Genomic DNA, 21,653 nt, shown 5'->3' on the forward strand with positions numbered 1-21,653 from the left:
ATGTACCTACAGGATATTAGTTTTGATAACAACTCCTGTGTTACAGAATAAATTGATTAAAAACCTGCACATGCCATAACTTACACAAACAAAACACACTGGTCTATTTTATGCCTCTTTTCAGGCCGTTTTTAGGCATTTCTGTAGCAGGCTGAGCAGCCATTTTCTTATCCCTTAGTTAAAATCTTCCTGTTCAGTTAAGCCCAATTGAATCGGTGGAATATATGCCTGAACCATAAGGACAAACAGTACACTTAATTAGATATGTAGCATGACTAAAGGAAGGCGCACAAATATTTCCAGTCTTCCACAACCCTAACAGGAAATCAAACCACATATGAGAAGGGAGGCATTTTGCACTGTATTTATACAATCAAAGTTACATTTAACAGCTATTAACAACAGGGATCCTCATTTGTTATTGGCCTTGTTTACAGGTCTTCAGAATAAGAAAGAAAACAAGATCATATATCATGGCCCTCCAGAAACATTACGACTTCCTTTTATTCACAGTAGTTAAGAGTAAACGGAAAATTCATTTAACGTAAAACAAAGCCACATAATTCTGCTAATGCCAACCTCTACTTTCACTCTTTTTTAACTGTTCATTGAAGAAAATGCTGAACCCTGTGGGGCACCAAGGGCCTGCTCAGGGACATTTCTCATTTTTTCTTGCACAGAGATGGGAAATGACCTGTCCAGACATAATATGAAAAAATACCTAGAAAATCTTGGCCAGGTGATAACAGAAATGTAATTCTCAAACTAGCAGAAGGAAAAGCATTGTAAAAGCATCTCCCTTTCATTCTGCATCAATTGATAAATGTCCTAAAATGCCAAGGGCAGTAAAACACTCAAAAAGTTTCACAAATAAACCTCAGAGAGGCCTGATAAACCTTATGGCACAGAAACAAAGGCCAGGGCTCGTAATTACCCAGCACATTTCCAAGTTCACGGTACTCAAAAAGTAAAGGTAATTTACTTTTTACTTTGCAACTTCAGAGCAAAGCTTCAAAGCACTTCACAAACAGGAATATGTACTGTGTTTTGTATGATGGGAATGGTTTCTCAACTGAACTGTACTGGCCAGCTCGTACAATTCTAGTATTTCATCTCTGGCCTTACCTCAAAATTGGGAAAAGCACTGCATCTCTTGAACTTTGAATCACAAAACAGTAGCTTGGGAGGCACCTCTGGAGGTCTCAAGCCCAAGACCCTGCTCCCAGCAGGGTTAATATCCAAGCTGGAGCAGGCTGCTTGGGATTTTGCCCAGTGAGGGCTTGGACATCTTCTGAGACAGAGACTCCAAGGTTTCTCTGGGCACCTGCTCTGCTGTTTCACCATCTCGTGGTGAAATGTCTTCTCCTGCTGCCCAGAAGGCAGTTTGTTGTCCCAAAATTGAGATCAGAAACTGAGATCTGAGCACCTTCAGGAAGAGCCAGACTTCATCTTTTCCACAACAACTCATTAGGAAGCTGAAGGCTGCAATTAAATCTACACTGCACCATCTCAGGCTCCTCACTGTCCCAATCAGCCCTGACCACCTTGACCAACCTCCACTGGCTCTTTGCAGTTTCTCAACAACTTCCTTTGTCAGAGAGCCCTAAACTTGCACTCCAAATGCTGTCCCAGCCACCATCCTGAGTGGCAGCATGAGAAACTTGGAACAAATGTCTGTTGTGATGCCCACTGAGTATGAAACATGAGCAAAGAGAAAACCCATTCTGTTCCAGAGGTGTGTTCCTTAGTGTCTCAGAGTGAACACTGAACTCCTACTCTTTTACCTCCCAGGGAATTTCTTGCCCTGGTTAGCTCTTCAAAAGGCCTTGTCCCTCTCTCACATCTCCTGGCAATTTATTTTTTCTCTGTTCAGAAACAATCGCCTTCTCTCTGCAATGAGTACATTATCAAATAAGGAGACCAGACCACTATCGCACATACATATCTGGTTTGTGGTGTTTTAATTTTGTGCTCCTTTTTCCACCTGGATTCCTACCTCAAACTCAATAGAGCTTTACAGGTACCTATCTTCAAGGCTTGCACCATAAAACTCACAATTGATCTCGAATTCTGGAAGTTGCTTCTAGCTGCAGTGTAACAAGAGCAAGCAAGGCACATACTTTTATTTGCAAGCAGGATTGATTTCTCTGTCCAATAAATTCTGACCTCCTGACTGACTTTCTTGAGATGAAGGAAAGCTGCTTTTGTGTTTGAACTTTTAGTCAACATTTCCCCAGGAGAACTAAACTCTTCAAAGTTCACATTTTCACTTAGCTTTAGCTACAGATACCTTATTTTTTTCCTGTGACAATCCTCTAATGTCCAAGTCATAATGGGGGTGCTTTCAACAATGAAAATGGCTGACACTACATTTTCAGCCACATGCAGTAAATCACCAGTTTCCCCTCTCAAAAAAAAAGCCTAAACCAAACAATTCTCCTTTGATATTGCTCACTGCTTTGGGACCTCTCTCATACTCATTAATTATTTAGGAATTCCTAAATCAAAGACAGACTGTTAAGATGGACCGCGACAAAGCATCTTTTCCAAGAAAAAGATTTCAGAATGCATCAGGAAATTAAGTGGTGAGGTTTTTTTTTGTTAATTCTTTTCCTGTTTTTTTTTTTCTTCAAGAGCACCCATATCCTATTGATTATGTCTCCTTTTTATCTCTAGAAAAAAACCCAACCTTCTGGGATAAGCAAATGATGCGACCTCCATTTGACTGCCTGCACATTCACTTAGATTTTGACTTTACTGTCTTGTAATAAACACTAGGAGAATGGAACAGAAATTAAATTACAGTCATCAAAAGCAAAGCACTAAACACACACAAACATAAAATATGAAGGAACACACATACTCAGACGGAATGGTTGATCCTTCTTTTTGTCTGAATGCATCATAAAAGAAGTTATGTTTCATTGCGGAAAAAAACATTTTGGCTTCTTTCACAGTTGCAAAGAAGGGTAATTAAGACTGTCAAGAAAACACATTGAACAGCTGTATATTGTTAACAAAAGCACCATTATATGACTGCTCTGAAAAACCCCAGTAATTTAAACATTCACATTTCCTAGAAGTTGGGTATTTTTCCAAGCTCCAGCAGATACCAAAAAATGTTCTTTTCTATAAATCGTGGCTATGTATCACCCACGTTTCAAGCCAGTAGGATGGTCCTAGTTTGAGAACACATCCCCATACATAAGGAGAAGTGGACAGCAGTAATCAAAGCTTTGGCAATTGAAAACTGAGTCACTTAAAAAAATTAAAACTTCAGCTACTTTTTAAGCCAGAATTAGCTGAAATTTTCTTAGACTGCAAGTATGTCTAAAAACCAAATAAAGACAGAGCAATCCTTCCAGCCTGCACTGAAAATGGCCATTAAGGAATACTTACTCATCGAAGATCAGGTCTGGAGCAAAATAGAGGAACTGGCTGTTTGTATGTTTGTACGACCTCCAACTCAAGGCAAACGATGACAGACACATCCATGAATACTGAATTAAAGTAATTTGGTCCTCGAGAGGCAAGTTTCTAAATCCTAGAGATCAAACCAGAAAATACCCATGAACTACAAGGGCTGGTCAAACCATCACCAAACAGTTTGCTTACTACTTTTCTAGGATTCAAAACAAGAGCAACACTCCCACTTCAGAAAAATTAAAAACCATAATTTTTCATTTCAGTGACAAAACATGTTTTCTTCTTAAGAGGCTATTCTTGAAAATGAAAGCTTTTTAAACACCAATCACAGACACATAAAACAAACATTACATAAAGTAAGAAAAAAAACCCAACAATCTTCTCTCAGATGTTCATCTCACACCCCCAAACTGCGAGTTTTTTCGACACAGTCCATGGATTAAAGAAGCAATTTGTCAAGAAAATAATTCTTTGAGCTAATAGAAACAGTGAAGTGACATCTCACCAGACGACTCACGGTCCTACCTGGAAGTATCTTTGCCCACTTCACCACCTGAATCATCTGCTTGCCGGCCAGGCGGTTTAATGTGGAGAGCAGGTACTCTGCTGTGTCCGGCTTCGAGCTGTCGTATCCCGCGTACACGATCTCCGGCTCGATGCTTTCCAGGATCTTCACAGGAGAGGGAGTAAGTGCTGGTGAGATAGCAGACATGTGGGGGACAAGTGCAGTGTTGACAGAGGGCTCGGTCACGGGCGCGATGTACGTCGTCCCTTCCTCGGGGCTCTGCGGGGGTGGCTGCTGCCGCTGCTGGGGCTGCTCCTCGTGCATCCCTTTCAATTTCCCCAACTTTTTGGACTTCCGGGCTGTGGAGGTGAGCAGCGTGAGAAACAAGTCAGTGCAGAAAGCAAGAAAAACCCTGGGCTTTATAGGAAATGGAAGCAGAAGTACAATCTCAAAATTCTGAAGCAAAACAGGTGCAGGACCTTAAGAAATACCTCACTGCCTGAAGCATCATCACACTGGAAAGAGGACCAAAAGAGACCTATAAGCTCATTTTCACTGCTTTACTAGATGTTTTTGCACATGACAGAATGTCCAGTATCTGCCTCCATACAGACACATATAAAACATCCTAGTTACTGTGGTTGTGCCAACTAAACATTTCAGAACTGTAATCACTTATCACCTACAAGACTGCTACTCATGTTCTCCACTGCATTTGGTCAGCAAAAGAAATCTGCACAAAATTAGCAGACCCAAGGCCCTCGTAAGCTTTTGCCTCACTTTGAAATGAAGTCAATCCATTTTGAACAGCCCAAGCTAGTCAAGTCCCTTTGCTTTTTCTTCTTTGATACCTCGAAAACAGCTTTTCACCCTTCTCTAGAGTAATTCTGAAATAATGTTTAAATATTTATGCACTTAAAGAAAAAAGACTGAACCTCATGTAACACCTTTCTCACTGTTATCAACATGTCTCTGATGATTTGCCTTCCCTTTTAATTTCCTTTTTTTTTTCTTTAATGCTACCCTCCCTACTTTTCTTTACTAAGTATTCTTAGAAGACAGCAACACTGTGGTGCTTCCACTCATTGAAGAGATGCCAGCCATTCCCCGTGGGTTGCATTCCAAACTTTGTCATAGCATGAGGAATGAACTGGAATTAAAAATCAAGACAATTCTGTTAAAAAAAAACCACACACAAAGAACCAGACCAAAAGTCTATCACCACCCTTCTTGCAATAGGGAAACGTAACAAAAAAAAAAATCTTTAAATTCAGACCAAAAGTCTATCACCACCCTTCTTGCAATAGGGAAACGTAACAACAAAAAAAAAATCTTTAAATTCAATAAATAATGAGCTACATTTGAATGTTCACAGCTCCTTCAGAGTCCTTCAGAGTAACTTCTCTCAAGTATAGTCTTTCTTATCTATCTGGACACAGCTAAAATCCTCGTCTGGATTTTTATCTTCCTGTCTCTTGATTATTACAACATTTTCTTTCACTGTCATCAGTAAATACAAGCCTGTCTCACTCCCACTTGGAATACTACAGCCAATCGCCCCTTCTTAGACCATATTCTTTCCCAAGTCTACCCTCTCAAGTTTTTCCCCATCATCAATTCCTCTCCCCCATCTTCCATTAAATGTAACATCTTTTCTGCAGTTTCAGGATCCTTTCTGGTCAACCTCCACCTCACCTCTTCTCTCTTCTCCAAAATGTTCACTTCCACTCTAACTCAGCACGCCATGGGAATGCCTGATGAAAGCCTCTTGGGAAGCCTTCAAGGCTTGCTCTATGTGCTTCTTCCCGATCCTCGTGTTTATGGTACAGAAAACTCCCCAACGAGACCCACAGAACCATCTCATTACTCTTCAACATATCAATGTATCAAGAAAACCCTCCTCAAGAGCAGAGCTGCTGCTGCTGCCCTCTGACCATTTCTGGTGACAGCAAGCATTAATGTTTTACTGTTTCCTTGACATTGGGGCTGCCTGCCCAGAGCCAGCGGCTGGGAAGGAGCGAGGCAGGATACAGACGCCCAGGGTCCAGGACAATGCACACCCAAGTGCAACAATAGCCTGTTGTTTTCAACACTTCCTTGCCAGGACAGTACCTTGAACTCAGAGGAGATGGTTCATCCCAAGATTCAATGGAAAAAATTATTTATTAGGGTAAACACGAGATGCTGCTACAGAAAACAGTGATGTTACGACTCATACATGAGATCCTGAAGTGCCCAAAGAGATGCTCCTTGACTATCATGTTCAAAAGATGAATAAAATTCACTGCTACTGCAGTATGTCCTGCATGGGGCATGGAGTCCAAAATCCCAGCACCAGTTTGTAGTCGTTTCCATCACACCATGAAGGATCTTCCTGGCTGATCTCAGCACCAAAAACCCTCAGGCACCCTACAGAGAACTTCAGAGACCTTTGTTTAATTTTCATCACTTTTCCTTCTGAGAGCTGGAGGAAATTAGGTGAAGGAAATTAATTTTATTGATTCACCTACAGCATGTATGTCTGCTTTTGAGAATTCCTTATTTTCTCTGTGCCTGCAGACATACAGACCAAGTGAGGCAAGTTGAATTTTTTAATAAAAGGATTGAATATGCAAATAAAAATGTACTGCTCCTAATAAAATTTAAAGTTCTTTTGTTCAGCCAACCACATCTACTTAAAAGCTTCTTATCAAAAGCATTAGCACAGGTTACATAGGAATAGCTGTCCATTTGAGGTTATAAGGAAAAGGCAAGACAAATATCTGTCAGCAAAGGTTTCGTTGCAACTTATTCTGTCTCAAGACACAGGAGTTGTAAGAAGATCTTTCTCAAAGTCCATTCAACTCCTGACTTTTCTATAATGAAATTCTTCAAAAAGCTCATTTAAACAATGAAGCACAACCAAAGGATTTTTTTATCCTCTGGTGCATCAAGTTACATGGATGTGGCATCCATTCTTCAAGATGTAATTTCCAACACTAGAACCCAAAAATGCACTTTACAAAGCAGCAGCTGGTCGAGCATTTTGTTAAACAAGCATTTTTCTCACTCTGCAAAATAAAACAGAGGGAGTTACAGGCAAAGCAGACAACGTTGATAAGTTTAATCCTGGAAAGTAAGTGAAAATGCAGTTGTTCCCTATTTGGTGCAGTTGCACCTACGTGAGGATGTCCTGGTGAAATCACCGCGAGGACTAAACATACTCTGCATTTATCTTAGAAAGGCAATGGTGGATTTAGAGATTTTTCAACAAAATCAATCCCAGAAGCAAAGCAATGATGAGCAACCTCAGCTGAATGTCTGATGATGAGTTAACAGAGCCATTGGAAACTGAAAACAGAGTTTAAAAATAAGCCTGAAGAGTGGATAGAGATTAGTGTTTGCTGCTATTATTCATTAAGTTTCTCAGGCACTATTTAATTTTCTGTTATCAAAACAGGACTAAAAATAAAGATCTTTACCCATCTTTCATGTTTGCAGAGGCAAAAAAAATGCATTTGCACCACAACTACACCAGAATAAAATAAAGTGTAGGTTTACCAACTCCATCAAGATCTTGCAATGCAGATAACTGATCACATACTTAAGAAACAAGTGTGTATGTCTTATTCTCCGAGAGTTTTTCACGAAAAGAGAAGAGAAAGAAGATTCTTCCACAGATAAAACTGGCATAAAAATGTGTTTTAGTTTCATTTTCTTCCATTATAATGCCTTTAAAATGAAGCTGAGAAAAACATTACTGCTTGACAGTCATGTTTACAGTGAAGAAAACTGTATTTTTCATTTGGCTTCATGCCAGCGCTGTAGCTCAACTGGTTTGGTAACTCCCACAGAAACCAACAAGTAAAGATTAAAGACAAACTCTTAGCAGTACATACTCCAAGTCACTCTTTAAAAGCTGTTTTTCACATTTGCTCTCTCACTCCAATACCAGCTACAAAACCGACTAAGCCACCTCTGGATTGGAGAGTAAAAGCCATGCTCATAAGGATTACTCCCTGGAAATGCTCAAGAAATCCCTGGCTCACCACACAGGCCAAGGGACAGGGTAAGAATGGGACATTTCATGTGACAAAGCTGAAGTCTGAAGCCTGTTTGGGGTTAGGACAAGAGTTTCATCCAAATGGTTGTGCAGCAGTGACTGCATGTTATCTCCAACCGCAGGAATTCTTGTCCCTCCTGGTCCCTATCCAGCCAGGATATCATATTATAATCCTTGTATTTTTAAATCACTTGAGATAGAGTAATAGGTGAAGAAAAACAAACAATAGAGAAAGACACTGTGGATATACACGAGGTTCACATCTCAAATATCTGACATGACTTGTTGAGCAAGTATTTTATAAGGTCTTTTATATACCAATTAAAAAAAAAGAAAAAGGTGAAGCATTTAAAAAGCCACAAACTTGGATTTTAAAAGGGCACTTCCAACAGACATTCTCTGTAGCTCTAACAATAAATTACATATATATAACAGAGGAACAAAGGAGCCACGAGTCAGTTGAACAGCTGGTTCTTTAGTATTGACCCTTCACAGGGAAGTCTCCTGTCACCAAGCTGAAACAGGAATCCTGCCATCTCAGGATGGAAGTTTTTTGTGCCATCTGTAAAATGCTGAATAGGTATTTAATCATCTGCAACAGGGAATGTTACTCTAGTTCCAATAACAGGACATTTATCTGGATGTGGCCCTATTGTAAACTGGTTTTGGAATACAAATACACATTAATATCAGCTACAAATCAATGGCATTCCTGATTCTTGAAGATAAAGTTTGAGGGTTTAGGGTAGTTATGAGATAGCTAAACTACTATACTCTCTTTTTAAAAATATCATAGTAAACTTACCATGCTATACAAAATGGGTATTAAAGGAACTAAAACATGGACATTATATATACAATTTATTCCCTTTGTGCCCAGGGAATATACACAAATTAAGTTATGGACCCCACCCACCCAATCACTATTTTACACAGGCTCAAAACGAATAATTTTCATCACATTACTGTTAAAAAAATGGGATCCGGAAATGTCAAAGAACAAAACATTTTTAATAGTAGATGAACTCCCATAAATATTAGGATTTAATTCAGCAGATTTCTAAGAGAGTAGTATCTTGTTTGTAGAATTTTACTAGTGTTCAAATATAGCAAATGAACAATGTAAAATGCTCTGCAGGTTTTTGCTCAATTCCACTACTCTAAAAGTAAAAAAGTTAAGTTAAATTTGAAGTTTAGAAAATTAGCCACAGTTCTATGTGGGGTGAATTACAAGACTTGCAATGGCAAGCCCATGGAATCTAATTTTTTCTTTTTCTAAGACGATATTCAGAGCTTGCTTGATGTCCATCAGAAAAACATTTATTGTTTGCATACCTAAAGACATGATTTCAATGACTAAGGTCTTCATTTAACTGCATATATAAAGCTCTGCCAAAGCCAGGACCAAACTGATCCTGACCCAACAGATCTTTATTCTATCCATGTTGCAGGACATGCTGTCAACTCTTCCCTCGAGGCAGCTCTGACAGCCCTTGGGTAGACTTTTCTCTGAGCCCTCCCCCAGCACCTCCACCTTCGTACAGCTAAATGCTCCATCAAAATGCCACTTTTCCCTCCTCTGAATCTTTTCATCATGTTTGCCTGGTGACTTTGCCTCACTTACTTCAATGAGCTGACATCTGTTCTCATTAGCTATTTTACTGCTACCACAAATAGTGTTTTCCCTTCCCCCAAATCTGTTGTATCTTGACATGAGAATTTTGAGCTATCTTGGTACAGACGTTTTTTCACTTAGCTGTCTAGCACAATGGGAATGAGATTTTGCTGAGAAATTTCTAGACAATAATACAGACTTCACATATACACACACACACACATATGCCTGGAAATGCATGGAATAAAGTGAAAAGCAGTAATGCAAAGAAGGTCTTACAGCATCATCCCATTTTCCCTACAAAGAGCACTCAGGCACACTTCTTTTCTTCCAGAAACACAGAAGGAAACAACCAAGATAGGACCCTAAAGCTTCCATAAGACCAACTACCCTCTTTGGGAAGCAAACCCCTGATTTTCAGGTAGCTGCAGCAGATGAAGAACTTCTAAATGTGACCCCAAGCATTAAATTCGTAACTACTCTGAGCTGGAAGGCACCCACCAGGATCCATGAGTCCAATTCCTGTTGTGCCATGTGTAAGAAGAAGGATCAGGTACAAATCTGGGAGAAATGGATGAGTCACTGCTTTAACTGGATAGACCAAGGGGAGGAAGCAAATGAAAAGCAACTGCTGAAGCAGGAACAAGTTGTACAGCGATTTGAAAGAACACAAAATTACTTTATCATGTAAGACACACTGCCAAAAGGACTTGACCCTTGCAAAGCAGAGGCTTTTCAAGGGTGATTTCTGCAGTGGCATTTGGGATATGCTGAAGAGACCCAGCAGTCTGTCTAAATATGCAAAGACACAAAGACTGAAGCTGGTGAGGAAGAAAACAGGGGGCCTGGCTTCACGTGGCAAAATAAATTTTAAAATCTGTTTCTGACAGCTGTGACCCAGAGGAAAAGTGACAGAAAATGCTTTCTCTTGTTGAGCCTGAGGAATCAGTAGTCTAGTAAACAAAGCCATGAAAATTTCCTAATTTCTTATCCTCCACTGGCAGACAGAAGCTTTTACTGGACAATAAGCTCAAATCCAATGACTGAATTCAGTAGAATGAAATGGAAGGCATACTGAAACAATGGCATAGTTTGGCATACAGCTAACTAATTAATAACACTTTAATCTGACAGGATTGGACAGCTTAAAGACAAGGAGTAAACATGAATGAAGTCTGAGCTATTGAAATGTCCTATTTTATCTGCCTTTGGTCAGACCCCACAAAGAGACAGGAGCATCCATAAGTGCAATACTTATTCTTGGTTTACATTTGGGTATCAAAAAGGAAGGTAACAGCTCAGATGGAAGAAAGAGCTCCTAACGTACATTTTAATAGTAATTGTGTACTGCTTTCATTATGTCCACCTGAACGTAGTTTGTTTCTTTATTCTAGTTGGATTTGAACTCCTACTAAAGCAGACTGCAATTAGGTAAATATTACTGTGGTTACTTATAGGACAACTTCAGAAGTGTTTGCATTTTGCCTTATTTGGAGCAGACTCTAATATATGAAGCAGTGCAATGCTGCTCTAGCACAGCCCTGTAAAGCACAGAAACAATATATCTGAAGTAGTTTATCCTATTGCCTTGAGCAGGATCAACTGTACTTCGCCCAATTCAGTATGTCATTATTCTCTGATAAAGGGAATTCCACAATATCACACATCTGCCTCCAACATCTAACACCTCAGTGTTCTCCCAACATCTCCAACATTGCATCATTTTCTTCTGCAGTTAAGTTGATTTCTCTTCATCATTCCCCAGTGGCCATAAGGAACCACTTATCATTCCTGTCCTCTTTTGCACCACTTTTTGAATTGAAGGACTGGAATCATGACCTTCTTAATATGTCTCTCCCTTCTACACTAACATGAAATTAGTTTCTTTGACTCTATGTTTCTTTTTTTTTTTGCCCTAAGCATCTTATTATCCTTAATCTTCCTTGGACAGTCTCTAATCTGTCTACACCTTTCTTCAGGCACATGGTGTGAAATTTCAGGAAGGAAGATTCAGTTTAGATCTTAAAGGAACCTTTCTAAATGTAAAAACCTGATGTGAAAAAACCAGAATAGGTTACCAAGGGACACAGTAGATACTTTCACTCTGGACAACTGCCAGAAGAGATGAGAGACATGTCCTTCACCTCACAAAGGTACCACAGGTACTGCAATCCCACCAACTGGCACAGGAACACACATGACAATTTTGCAAGGCTGCCCCATCCCCACCACCCTGCCCAGAAGTGCTGAAACCAGACACAATCATCAGGCCTACACTTGCCAGCTCTGACAAGAAACAGAGCAATTCCTTGGCATCATGTAAGACTTGCCTATTTTTGCAATGATTTTACCTGGCTGACTCTAACTTACAGTCATCACACAACCGTGTTCCTTTCTTCCCTTCAGTCCCTCAGCAGCTGCTCCCAGGTATCCCATTTCTCCATGCCTCAACTTGCACTTCTCAGCATCACAGTCTCTGCTGTACCAAAAATGCCATCACATTGGTTTCTCAGATTAGAAATGAAGATGCTTTTGAGTTCTGATTCAAATGTAGATTTACACATTTACTCTCCATTTTTTTATACATGTAATTATTACAATTACTACTAGATCCTCAACAGGACCCTACTTCAGATGTCCTTTCGGTACAACAGGAAACCGCTCAGGAGGAATACTATTTTGAGTAATTACATGCCCACTGCATGACAAATCTTGTCATATTTTAATGAAAACTCCACATTTTCTCCTGCTTACACTTAGGGCTTGCAATACTGAGCAGTGAAATGCAAACACCCACAGGGAGGTGGCACCTCACACCAGCACTTGCACACAGCAGTTGTCTCACAAAACTTCAGGTGAAAGCCCAGATCAAATCTTGTGTATTTTGAGGTCTCACTCCATGATGAAGCTCAGGTTAGCCACCTGTCTGGCACATGGGACAGTGATGAGCGCAGAAATTAAGAAGGAAAGGCACTGAGGAGTGTTTGGGTAAGAGACAGAGGGAAGCAATCCCTTTTTTCAGTTGAGTTTCAGGCTAAACATTTGTGAAGAGAGAGCGGACAAAAGTGACAAAAGAAAGCTGAGATCCAAAGTGCATTTTACAGGAATATTTAGGTTGTCAGGGAAAATGTCTAACACATTTGCTTGTTTCTCAGCAATCCTCAAAGTGATAATTAAATGAAAAATAACAGTTTCATAGGGGTACTCCTCCCTGTGTGGGAACAACTTTCACCAAATGCCAATTAGTGGTTTCCTGTTAAAATCAAATCAAGCTGGTTTTGATAAAGCTTTTTAATGAGAAATGGCTGAAGTATGAAAATTTCCCCCCACATATATTTCATATTAAATCCCAAAATGATATAACACAATCTAACATCTAACATTTTTGGTATATAAAACTCTCTCTTGTACTTCTTCATTAATTTAAAAAGAATGTATTTACCAAATATTTAAATCATCCAATAAACAAACCCTTAAAAAAAAGCTTACAAAAGAAAATTATAACGTTGATGAAAGCCAATCTTAATCAGTCCTTTTCAGATGCTCCCAAAACTCATTTTTTACTGATTATTTATTCATTCTTCAAGCATATGGCAAATTCAATAATTTTTCAGCTAAGAGTTGTCTACTAAATGCATCACTGGTTTTAACTATTCTATTTGACATCAAATAAAGACAAGCCGTAAAACGTCAACAACAAAAGTGAAGAGGTCACCTACAACTCCAGTATTTGTCACCTACAACTCCAAGACACCTGCAGGAATGAAACATCAGCAGCTTGAACTGTGAGCACTGGTAATAATATGATTAAAAAGAAAGTTAAGGAAACTTTGGAGAACAGATTTTGTCTGTACCAGACTGAATACTCTTGGCTATGGTTGCTGGTTTCTGCCTTGTGCCAAGCAACAACGCTCCTCCCAAGACACCCATTCCCATCCAACCTTCTGCAGGCATTCCTCATCCAAGTCTTCTCTCTTGCTTTTATTTGGGTTGATACCCAATGTTCCATGTCTCTTCCATGATTTATATGCCTTTCATCCTGATCAAAACATGATAAAACCTTGATAGACACTTAGCACGTATAAAACTTCGTATTTATATTGGAGGAACAGGTTCTCAACAAGCTTTTCAGGGCCCTTCAAAACCAAACTGTGCCACAGAACCTCTCATTCCGTACCTTGAGTGCTCAGACTTCCACTCCACGCTAAAGAGTGTTTCATTTTTGCTCTTGCTAGAACTAAGCTTTGTAAGTGCTGCCCTTCCCTCTGTGGTCTTTCTGGGTATGTCACTACTGCATTCCCACTTGATTTTTTCCCCAAGGAACAAAACTTTTGAGGTCCTTTGTCTCGTCACATGCACAACTTCCATATCCCCAGTTTTTATCAACTCAGATTTCTCTCAAATTACCTTACTCCTAATACACTGAAGGCTGCTGGTCTGTCCCTCATCTTCTAGAAATCATCTACCCCACTTCCTGGAACAGCAACTCTACCTGTGTGTCGCTGTTGAGCAGCTAGCAGAGTAAGGAAGTCAGTTCTCAGTGGCAAGAAGGAAAAAGCCTTTATTGTTTTGATTTCATCATATATATAGAGTTTTCAAAAGTCACCCAGATTGGTCAGTCAAAAACCTCCCTCTAGGCCTGATTGGCCAGGTCTGCACTGTCCAAGTCTTGGGACACTGTTTTTAATAACATCCAAACCTTATCTTTATTTATAAAACACAAAAGGATTTCTCATGGGAAAGACCTGTGCTAGCCACACCTGTGAAATACAAGCTGGCTGTTTACCTTCTGCAGTCATCTTGGCCATATTTTTCCACCACCTAGTTCATGATCAGTCATTAAAAAAGAAAAGAAGAGTATAACCCTGTTAATCTCTTGCTTCAATAAATCACCCCGAACATTACGGAAAACACTCTGTATGCAATATCAGCCATTTTTCTGGGGTAATGGCAATTCTCTAACATTACCCATACGGATGATCTCAGAAAGCTGATGGCAGAGAACCACAAAAGCACACAAATCAACAGCCCCAGTGAGCAGGAAGATGTGTGGTACTGGGTGGCACAGAAACACTCCATCCAGCGCCTTCACCCTGCCTCCCTCTTTTTTAAACACCAGCTTCTTGCTGCTGTGTATTTCTAAGGCTTAAATGTGCTCAACCTTCCCTTCATAACCTGCTGTGCAATGTTCTTTCTGCTAACATCAAACTCCAAGGGCTGCTTTTTGAGCCAGTGTGCTTGCCACACCTCACACTTATTTTAGCAAAACACTGATACTAAAAATGGAAAGCCATGCACTTGGGAATTATGGGGAGGGGGGAAGCAGGAAACAAGATGAAGACCAAAAACCAAAATTAGGCATCATGGGCCCACCATACTTTGGCCAACGCTGTTGCAAGCATGGTAAGTTAAATCTTCAAGCCCTGTTATTCAGGTGGAAACTCTCTGAAGCGAAGGCTCAGTGGAAGCCAAAAGGGCATGTTCCTCCTGCTCCTACAGCTTCTCTCAGTGATGGGGAAGTGAGTAATGGAAACAAATCATCACAGACCGCAGGGGCATGTTTCAAAAGGGTTCTGGTGACAACCAGCAGCTCTGGAAAAAGAGGAACAGGAGACACAAGCTGGTTTTCACAGCAAAGGCTATGCTTCTACTGTGAGGAAGAGTTAAAAGGATATGGACTTACAGAACTGTGGAAGGAAGCATGATAATCTGGTGATTCAGGAAAAAACAAAACATCACCAAGAGCTGCCTGTAACAAATTTTGGAAACATGGAAACACTCTGGCCTACTCCAGCACTATGAGGCAAAGCAATGAAGAGAGGTGTTACGGGCTTGCTTTAACACATCTATATGAGCAACAAAGATAAATAAAAATTCCTTGCAGATCCTCAGGGAAACAGGTTGTTGCATTTAAATATTTTACAGAGGGATGGTACCACACAGCAGACAGGAAAAAGGGGGGTCAGCCTTGGTTCTGGGGAGAAAAGAGGCCACAAACATCATCTACCCTGGGTTCATCCTGGAGGTGAAAGGTGGAGCTGACAGAAAAGCTTAAAAGCTGATGGGCTCTGCACACAGGCCCAGCAAACCTGGCAGGAAACATCCCTGAGGGCATCCAAGCAGGAGCCACTGCTGTGCTTGAGTCCTACCCCCCAAAACCAGCCCAACAGTGGGAGACTTTTTGGCACTTCTGGGAGGACCTAAACCTTCCTCTCAGAAAACTGGCATCTTGTGTTTTGAACCAAAGCAAGGTACCATGTACAGAACACAAACCTCTGGGGAAAAGATCAACCTCTGAGCCTGTGCAGGGAGTGCTGCACACTGCCAAAATCAGCCAACACCCCCAGAGCCTGTGTGCTCAGCATTGCTGCAGGACAGGAGGCAGGCTGGGACACACGCCCAGGGGCCAGCAGCAATGCAGCTCCTTTGCAAGGCTGGCAACCAAGGGTGTTGCACCTTGAATGGTACGATGGAGAGTCCAGCAGATAGAAGAGGGAAGGCTGGAGTTCAGCAGCCCCATGCCAAAAGCCTGAAAGGCTGTTCCTGGAGGAAAGACAAATGTTGCTGGCAGCTGGGTGTTTGCAGAAGGGAGAGCTGGAACCAGGAAAACACAGAAAAAGCGTGAACCCGATAAGGAGTTTGATCAGGAACTGCTGGATGTGAGCTGTGGGCTATTGGACCATTGCAGTGCATCTTCTCCAGCTGCCTTCACATATGGAATAAAATCATCAGCAAAACTCAAAGTACAAGGACACATTTTCAATCCTGCTTTTAATTGATTCTCAAGAGATTACTCTGACATTACCAGTCCTCTTCCAAATTCTGTATTTTTAATCATCGTTCACAAATAGTTTTTTAATAGTTGTAGCATGGGACTATTCTCAGAGTTATCTACAATATTCACAGCTTCCCAGAATCATTTAGGTTGGAAAAGACCTTTAAGATCGAGTCCAACCATTAACCCAACACTGCCAAGTCCACCACTAAACCATGTCTCTAAGCACCACATGTACACGCTTTCTGAACCCTTCCAAGGACGCTGATTCCACCACTTCCCTGGGCAGCCTGTTCCAAAGCTTGACAGCCCTTTCAGGAGAGAAATTTTTCCTGATATCCAATCTAAAAATTCCATTAGTGTGGATGATTCAAGTTGAAAAAGTTAGAGGGTCACACCAAGAGCAGTGCACATGGAGTATAATGGACACAAAAGCAGGAAAAGTTAATTGCTGAACAAATTGGCTCCTAGAAGATCTTCAACAGTAGGTTTACAAGCAACAGGTAAAATATCTATTACTAAATTATTATTTATTACTTATTTATTGCTTAAATATTATTTATTTATAACTTATTAGTGAAATATTATTATTTATTACTTAAACATCTTTTCCAACCTGCTCATGTTTGTAAGAGTCCGTTGAAAGAACTGACAAAAACCCAGATGAATGTTCAAGTTAAAAAATTATTGACTAGATTCCCTCAGAAAAAAAAAAGCTACATAATAAAGGCAAATAAAAAGGCATTAAAGTTAATGGCATTTCAAAATACTTTGTTGTTAAAGTTTAAATGAAAAATAAAATTTAACCATACATATACCTCAAACTGCTTGTGTCTTACACAAAGGGGCTTATTTTCCTTTAAAATTTATGAAACCTTGGTTAGTAGAAATTTTTAAAGAAAACTAAGATGACACATATTTCCCATATTACATTTTTCCCAAGTTTTCAGGGTTTTTTCTTTCTTTTTTTCTCCAAAAGATAGGAACAATGATAATATAAACCACATAAGCTCCAGTAACTGAAAATAATACCGCAGTTTTAAATCCCTACTATTAAGAGTTACAAAAAAGAAAATGGAAAGCTGGGCAAAAAGTACTGTATCTTATTACTGGTTATCCTAATTAACCTGTTTTTCAGATTATTGAATTATTTTAATGTATAAAAAATAAAGAGTATCTGCTAGTAAAGCCTACAAATCACACCCAGCATCTTGTGCACCAAGTGTCTTACATATGTAAATGTATGCGGACACAAGACTCGGATTTCACAGGCAGCCTCTGCAGACAGAATGATGAACTATGTAATTTGCAAGGTGAAATCTATTTTATGTCCCTTCCAGATCCGAAGGGTCCTTGAGCAAGCTGCTCCTCACTGCTGTGGGAAAGCAGCCCTGGGAAGTCTCAGGGCAGTGTTTCATATGGGAACAGAGGTGGGAAAGGATTCCAGTCCTGCATAGTACAGATCTCTCCACACCTTTTTGTCCCCTCTGCATGTATGGCACATCCCACGGTGAGGAGAGGGACCTTCCCTGACCATGCAGAACAGGGAGGGATGCCTGGTCACTAGATCACATCAGGGGGTGAGGACCAACCTGCCAGGGAAAGGGGGGTGGCAGTCCCCTCAAGTCCCACCATATAAAACATTCCCATTCTCCAGGCTTCAGCACACACAAGTGACACCAGAAGCCTCTGTGCCACCCTGACGGCAATGCAGAGCACATCCTACAGGATGCAGCTGGTGGTGGCATCAGACACAGTGCCCAGCACCAGTGTGGCACTGGGGGACTCATGGTGACACCCCCTGGTGCCACCACAGGGACAGACAGAGCCAAGGAACAGCAGCACGAGGTGGGAGCCAAACGAAAGTGTCTCGTGAGAGAGAGAGAGCCTGGCCAAATCCCATCACAGCGTATGCTGGGAGAAACTTCCCAAATCCGTGAAGTCATTCTGGTCCGTAATTAACTGAAAATTAATTACAGAATCTTGAAAAGAGCATAAACCAAAAATGGGCCAGCATACCTTCATAGTGCAGTTGCTCACTCTGAATCTCTTCCAACAATTAAGCCTAGCATATGTCACTGGAGTTAAAAAAAAAAAAAAAAGATAACAAAACAACAAACAAAATATGACTCCCAAAAAAGTTTCGGAGTCCTACTTGCCAAAGGGGTCTATCTGTCTGCAAAGCACACACATACTTTCTAGAAATTAGAAGGATGATTTAACGTGATACTTGGCAACTTCAGCTTTGCAGAAATTACAGGTTGCAGATGCTTCTTATAAAATCAAAACAAAAAGTGAGAAAATAACATAATTAGGTAAATTATTTGCTGACTTGATGAATAATTTTCTAAAGATTAATAAAGGATATAAGAGCTTGGAAAATGCTCCAGTTTTTCAGCAAACAAAACAAAGAGGTAAACAATAAAACTGCCAAATTATTTTGGCTGAGCATTCATGAAAAGGTGTATTTTGTATCACTGAATTACACGTATTTTTTACAAGGTGCCTAATCATGGCACGCTGCCACCAGTCAAAATAATATTTTTTTTTAATTTAGAAAAAATAATTAAGCATGCTGGGAAGTAGAAGATATGCCATCAAAACAAACCCAAAAGACTGACAGAGTACAAAAGCACTCTATTTTACTATTTTAAAAATATTGAGAAAGAATATTAACAAAAGAGGGGGGAAAAACCCATAAGAAAAAAGATCAGTAGATTAATCAGAGATTGTGCAAAAATGTGCTGCAGGAAACACGGAACACTATTTCTGATTTCCCATTTTCCATTATAGAGATTAGTATCTTCAGTAGCAGCAGGAAGACAATCTCAAACTGTCAAATTACAAAATTTGCTTCATAACCCCCCTATTTCAGTAAGTGGGAGGAGCTGGGTGGTGGCAGCCTGGGGTCCTTCACTTTCATCTGTACACGGGGAGGGTGGCAAAGGAGAGTCAAGTTCTTTTCCAGCCCTTGTTCCCCAACGCAACATTTCTTCCAGATTAGCTGGAGGTTTGGTGTTTTGTTTTTCCTTAAATGAGGGGATAAAACATCATAGTTATGTACAAGTGGAAAATAAACGCCTACAGTTTCAGCAGCTTGCAGACATTTCAGCCCTGAGCTACACTGATGACCCTTTTGCATATCATGCTCTACTTCTCATGAACCAAGCACATCAGCACCTCTGACACAATTTGGGATTTGTTTTTACATTTGCTTTCCTTTGGAGGGTGAGAGCTGAGCTTGGACCTACTGCACCAAGAGCACAGCACAGCGCAGTGTGGCAGCTACAGAGAGCAATATGCTGCAAAGAGGATTTACAACTAAATTGCATTTATAAATTCATTTTTCTCCAGCTCCTTACTGATCATAATGTCTAAGAAAATACTTGTCCATTTTGCCTCTAAGTCCAAGCTAGAAACTAGCTAGGCAAAAGCCCATTTTTATTGGAGTAATGTATATGCTTGGCAAAACCAGGCTGACCCCATGAAACTACAGTTCATGATGTATCTTCATAATAATATAAGCATACTAATTCTAGTCAAGTTAATTATGAAAAAATGTTCTTTAGTATCAAACCTTGACATTTTATATGAAAATCAGTTTTCAAACATGAAATAGTATCTCTTCTTGCCATTTACACCTCCATTTTTTATTATGATCTCCACCGCATCAGAAATCCCCTGCAGCAGCACAGAGAAGTCCCCAAAACTGAGATGCTCCTCTGTAGATGCCCAACACAGAGCTCACCACTGGAGACAGATGGCCTAAGCAGAGAAAAATCCTTAAGCTCCCAACATTTCCTGTCAGAGCTGGGCTGGCTCAAAGGCTGGGAGGTCCATCAGCATGATCTGGCAGCCCTTGGGGCTCTCCAAATAATAATGCTGCCTCTGGGCTGCAGGTGCTTTACCTCTCTGGCAGCCCTCCCTTCTTCTGCCCCCTCCAACCTGCCCTTTCCCTCTTTGACCAAGCAGAAGGAACTGCAGTGCATGGAAATCCAGAACTGTTCCCCTGCCATCCTATTCAGGGCAGTGACAGAAAGACCTCCTTTATGCCATTCTAGCTCCTTTATGTGGCATAAAGGGATCAGATGAGGGGTGAGAATTTCACCTGAAGTTTCTCTATGTGATGAAAATCACTGTAACAGCTGAACTGCAAAGCTCAGCTGTGTGCCAGCTGTATGCTCCCATCCAGGGAGGATGCCCCACACCAGCTGCTGGCAGGATGCAGCAACATTCCCAGCACTCCACAGAGCTGACCGTCCTGCTCCACACCCATTTTCAGCACTAGTTTTTTGGGATGAAGGAGCTGCTCCCAGGGAGCTGCTGTTTCATCAAACCAAGGTGCATTCTGTTTCCCTTGGAAGGCTGAACAGCGCAGATCAAAATCAAGGGAAAGCTGTCATCTCCCCAGCATGCCACAATCTGGCCTTGTTTTCCCTTGGGAAAAGGAAATAAGGGGCCTGGGGTGCAAAGCAGTATCTCAAAATTAGAAAAGGGGTTGAGAGAGATCTTAACAGGGCTACTCTCTCTCAATCTCTCTCAAAAAGTAAGATGTGGCTTGTATGAGTATTTCTGCCAGGAGACAAGAGAGAAAAAGTCTGGGAGGTAGAAGAAGGGACCAGGCAGCAGGGGGGAACCATGATTTTGCATATAACCTATGAAAGACAGCTAAATCTGTCTGTAGAACTAAACTCAGCTGCCAGGAGAATAGGTCCAGGAGGACAGAAAGTAAATTGTGACATAGGAAATCATATAGAGAGGAATTAATGTGGCCATGTTGTAATTTTCTGTACAGTGAAAACACTCGAAGGGAAGAGTAACTCTGTACATCAGTGGAAGGACCTGCAGCAGTATCCAAACCCTTGTTCACAGACAACATAATAAACACAGGAGTGGCGGGGAAAAGGCCTTTGTAATAGCATTTGCCCAGATGATGACCTCGGACAGGACAACCACCGAAGCACAGCCAGAAACATATCAACATTACCACAAAAGAATTAAAATAACAGAAAAAAAAATTTTGTTATCACATTTTTTTCAGTATGCTTTTGATAATTAATAAGAAAACATTTTGCCTTGCTGTTGTTGGTGTATGAACAATGCAGTAACATCATCAAAATTATTGCACATCCTTACAGTCACAGAAGTAAATCAATAAAAATGCTAAATAAGCAACAAAGAAGTTGAGAGGTTTCACTGTGTGCGAATTTGCTTTCATGATGGTGTCACATGTTTTTCAGCGTTCTAGAGAATGCTCATCACAAATAAAACCCAAAACCCCATGCAATAC

General features: G+C 40.6%; 1 protein-coding gene across 5 annotated transcripts in view; it reads right to left on the reverse strand.

Annotated features, from left to right (window-relative positions):
• Positions 1-21,653, reverse strand: part of NR3C2 (nuclear receptor subfamily 3 group C member 2) — a 189,919-nt gene that overhangs the window by 27,674 nt on the left and 140,592 nt on the right. For all 5 annotated transcript variants that reach the window (XM_085058213.1, XM_085058215.1, XM_085058214.1 and 2 more), the window contains 2 exons: positions 3,952-4,290; positions 3,400-3,544 (listed from right to left, as the gene is read on the reverse strand). In XM_085058213.1, the coding sequence (XP_084914339.1) occupies positions 3,400-3,544; positions 3,952-4,290 (484 nt within the window). The remainder of the gene's footprint in view (positions 1-3,399; positions 3,545-3,951; positions 4,291-21,653) is intronic.

This window comes from Lichenostomus cassidix, chromosome 4, assembly GCF_008360975.1.
Source record: "Lichenostomus cassidix isolate B80296 chromosome 4, HeHo_3.0, whole genome shotgun sequence".
NCBI classification, from domain to species: domain Eukaryota; kingdom Metazoa; phylum Chordata; class Aves; order Passeriformes; family Meliphagidae; genus Lichenostomus; species Lichenostomus cassidix.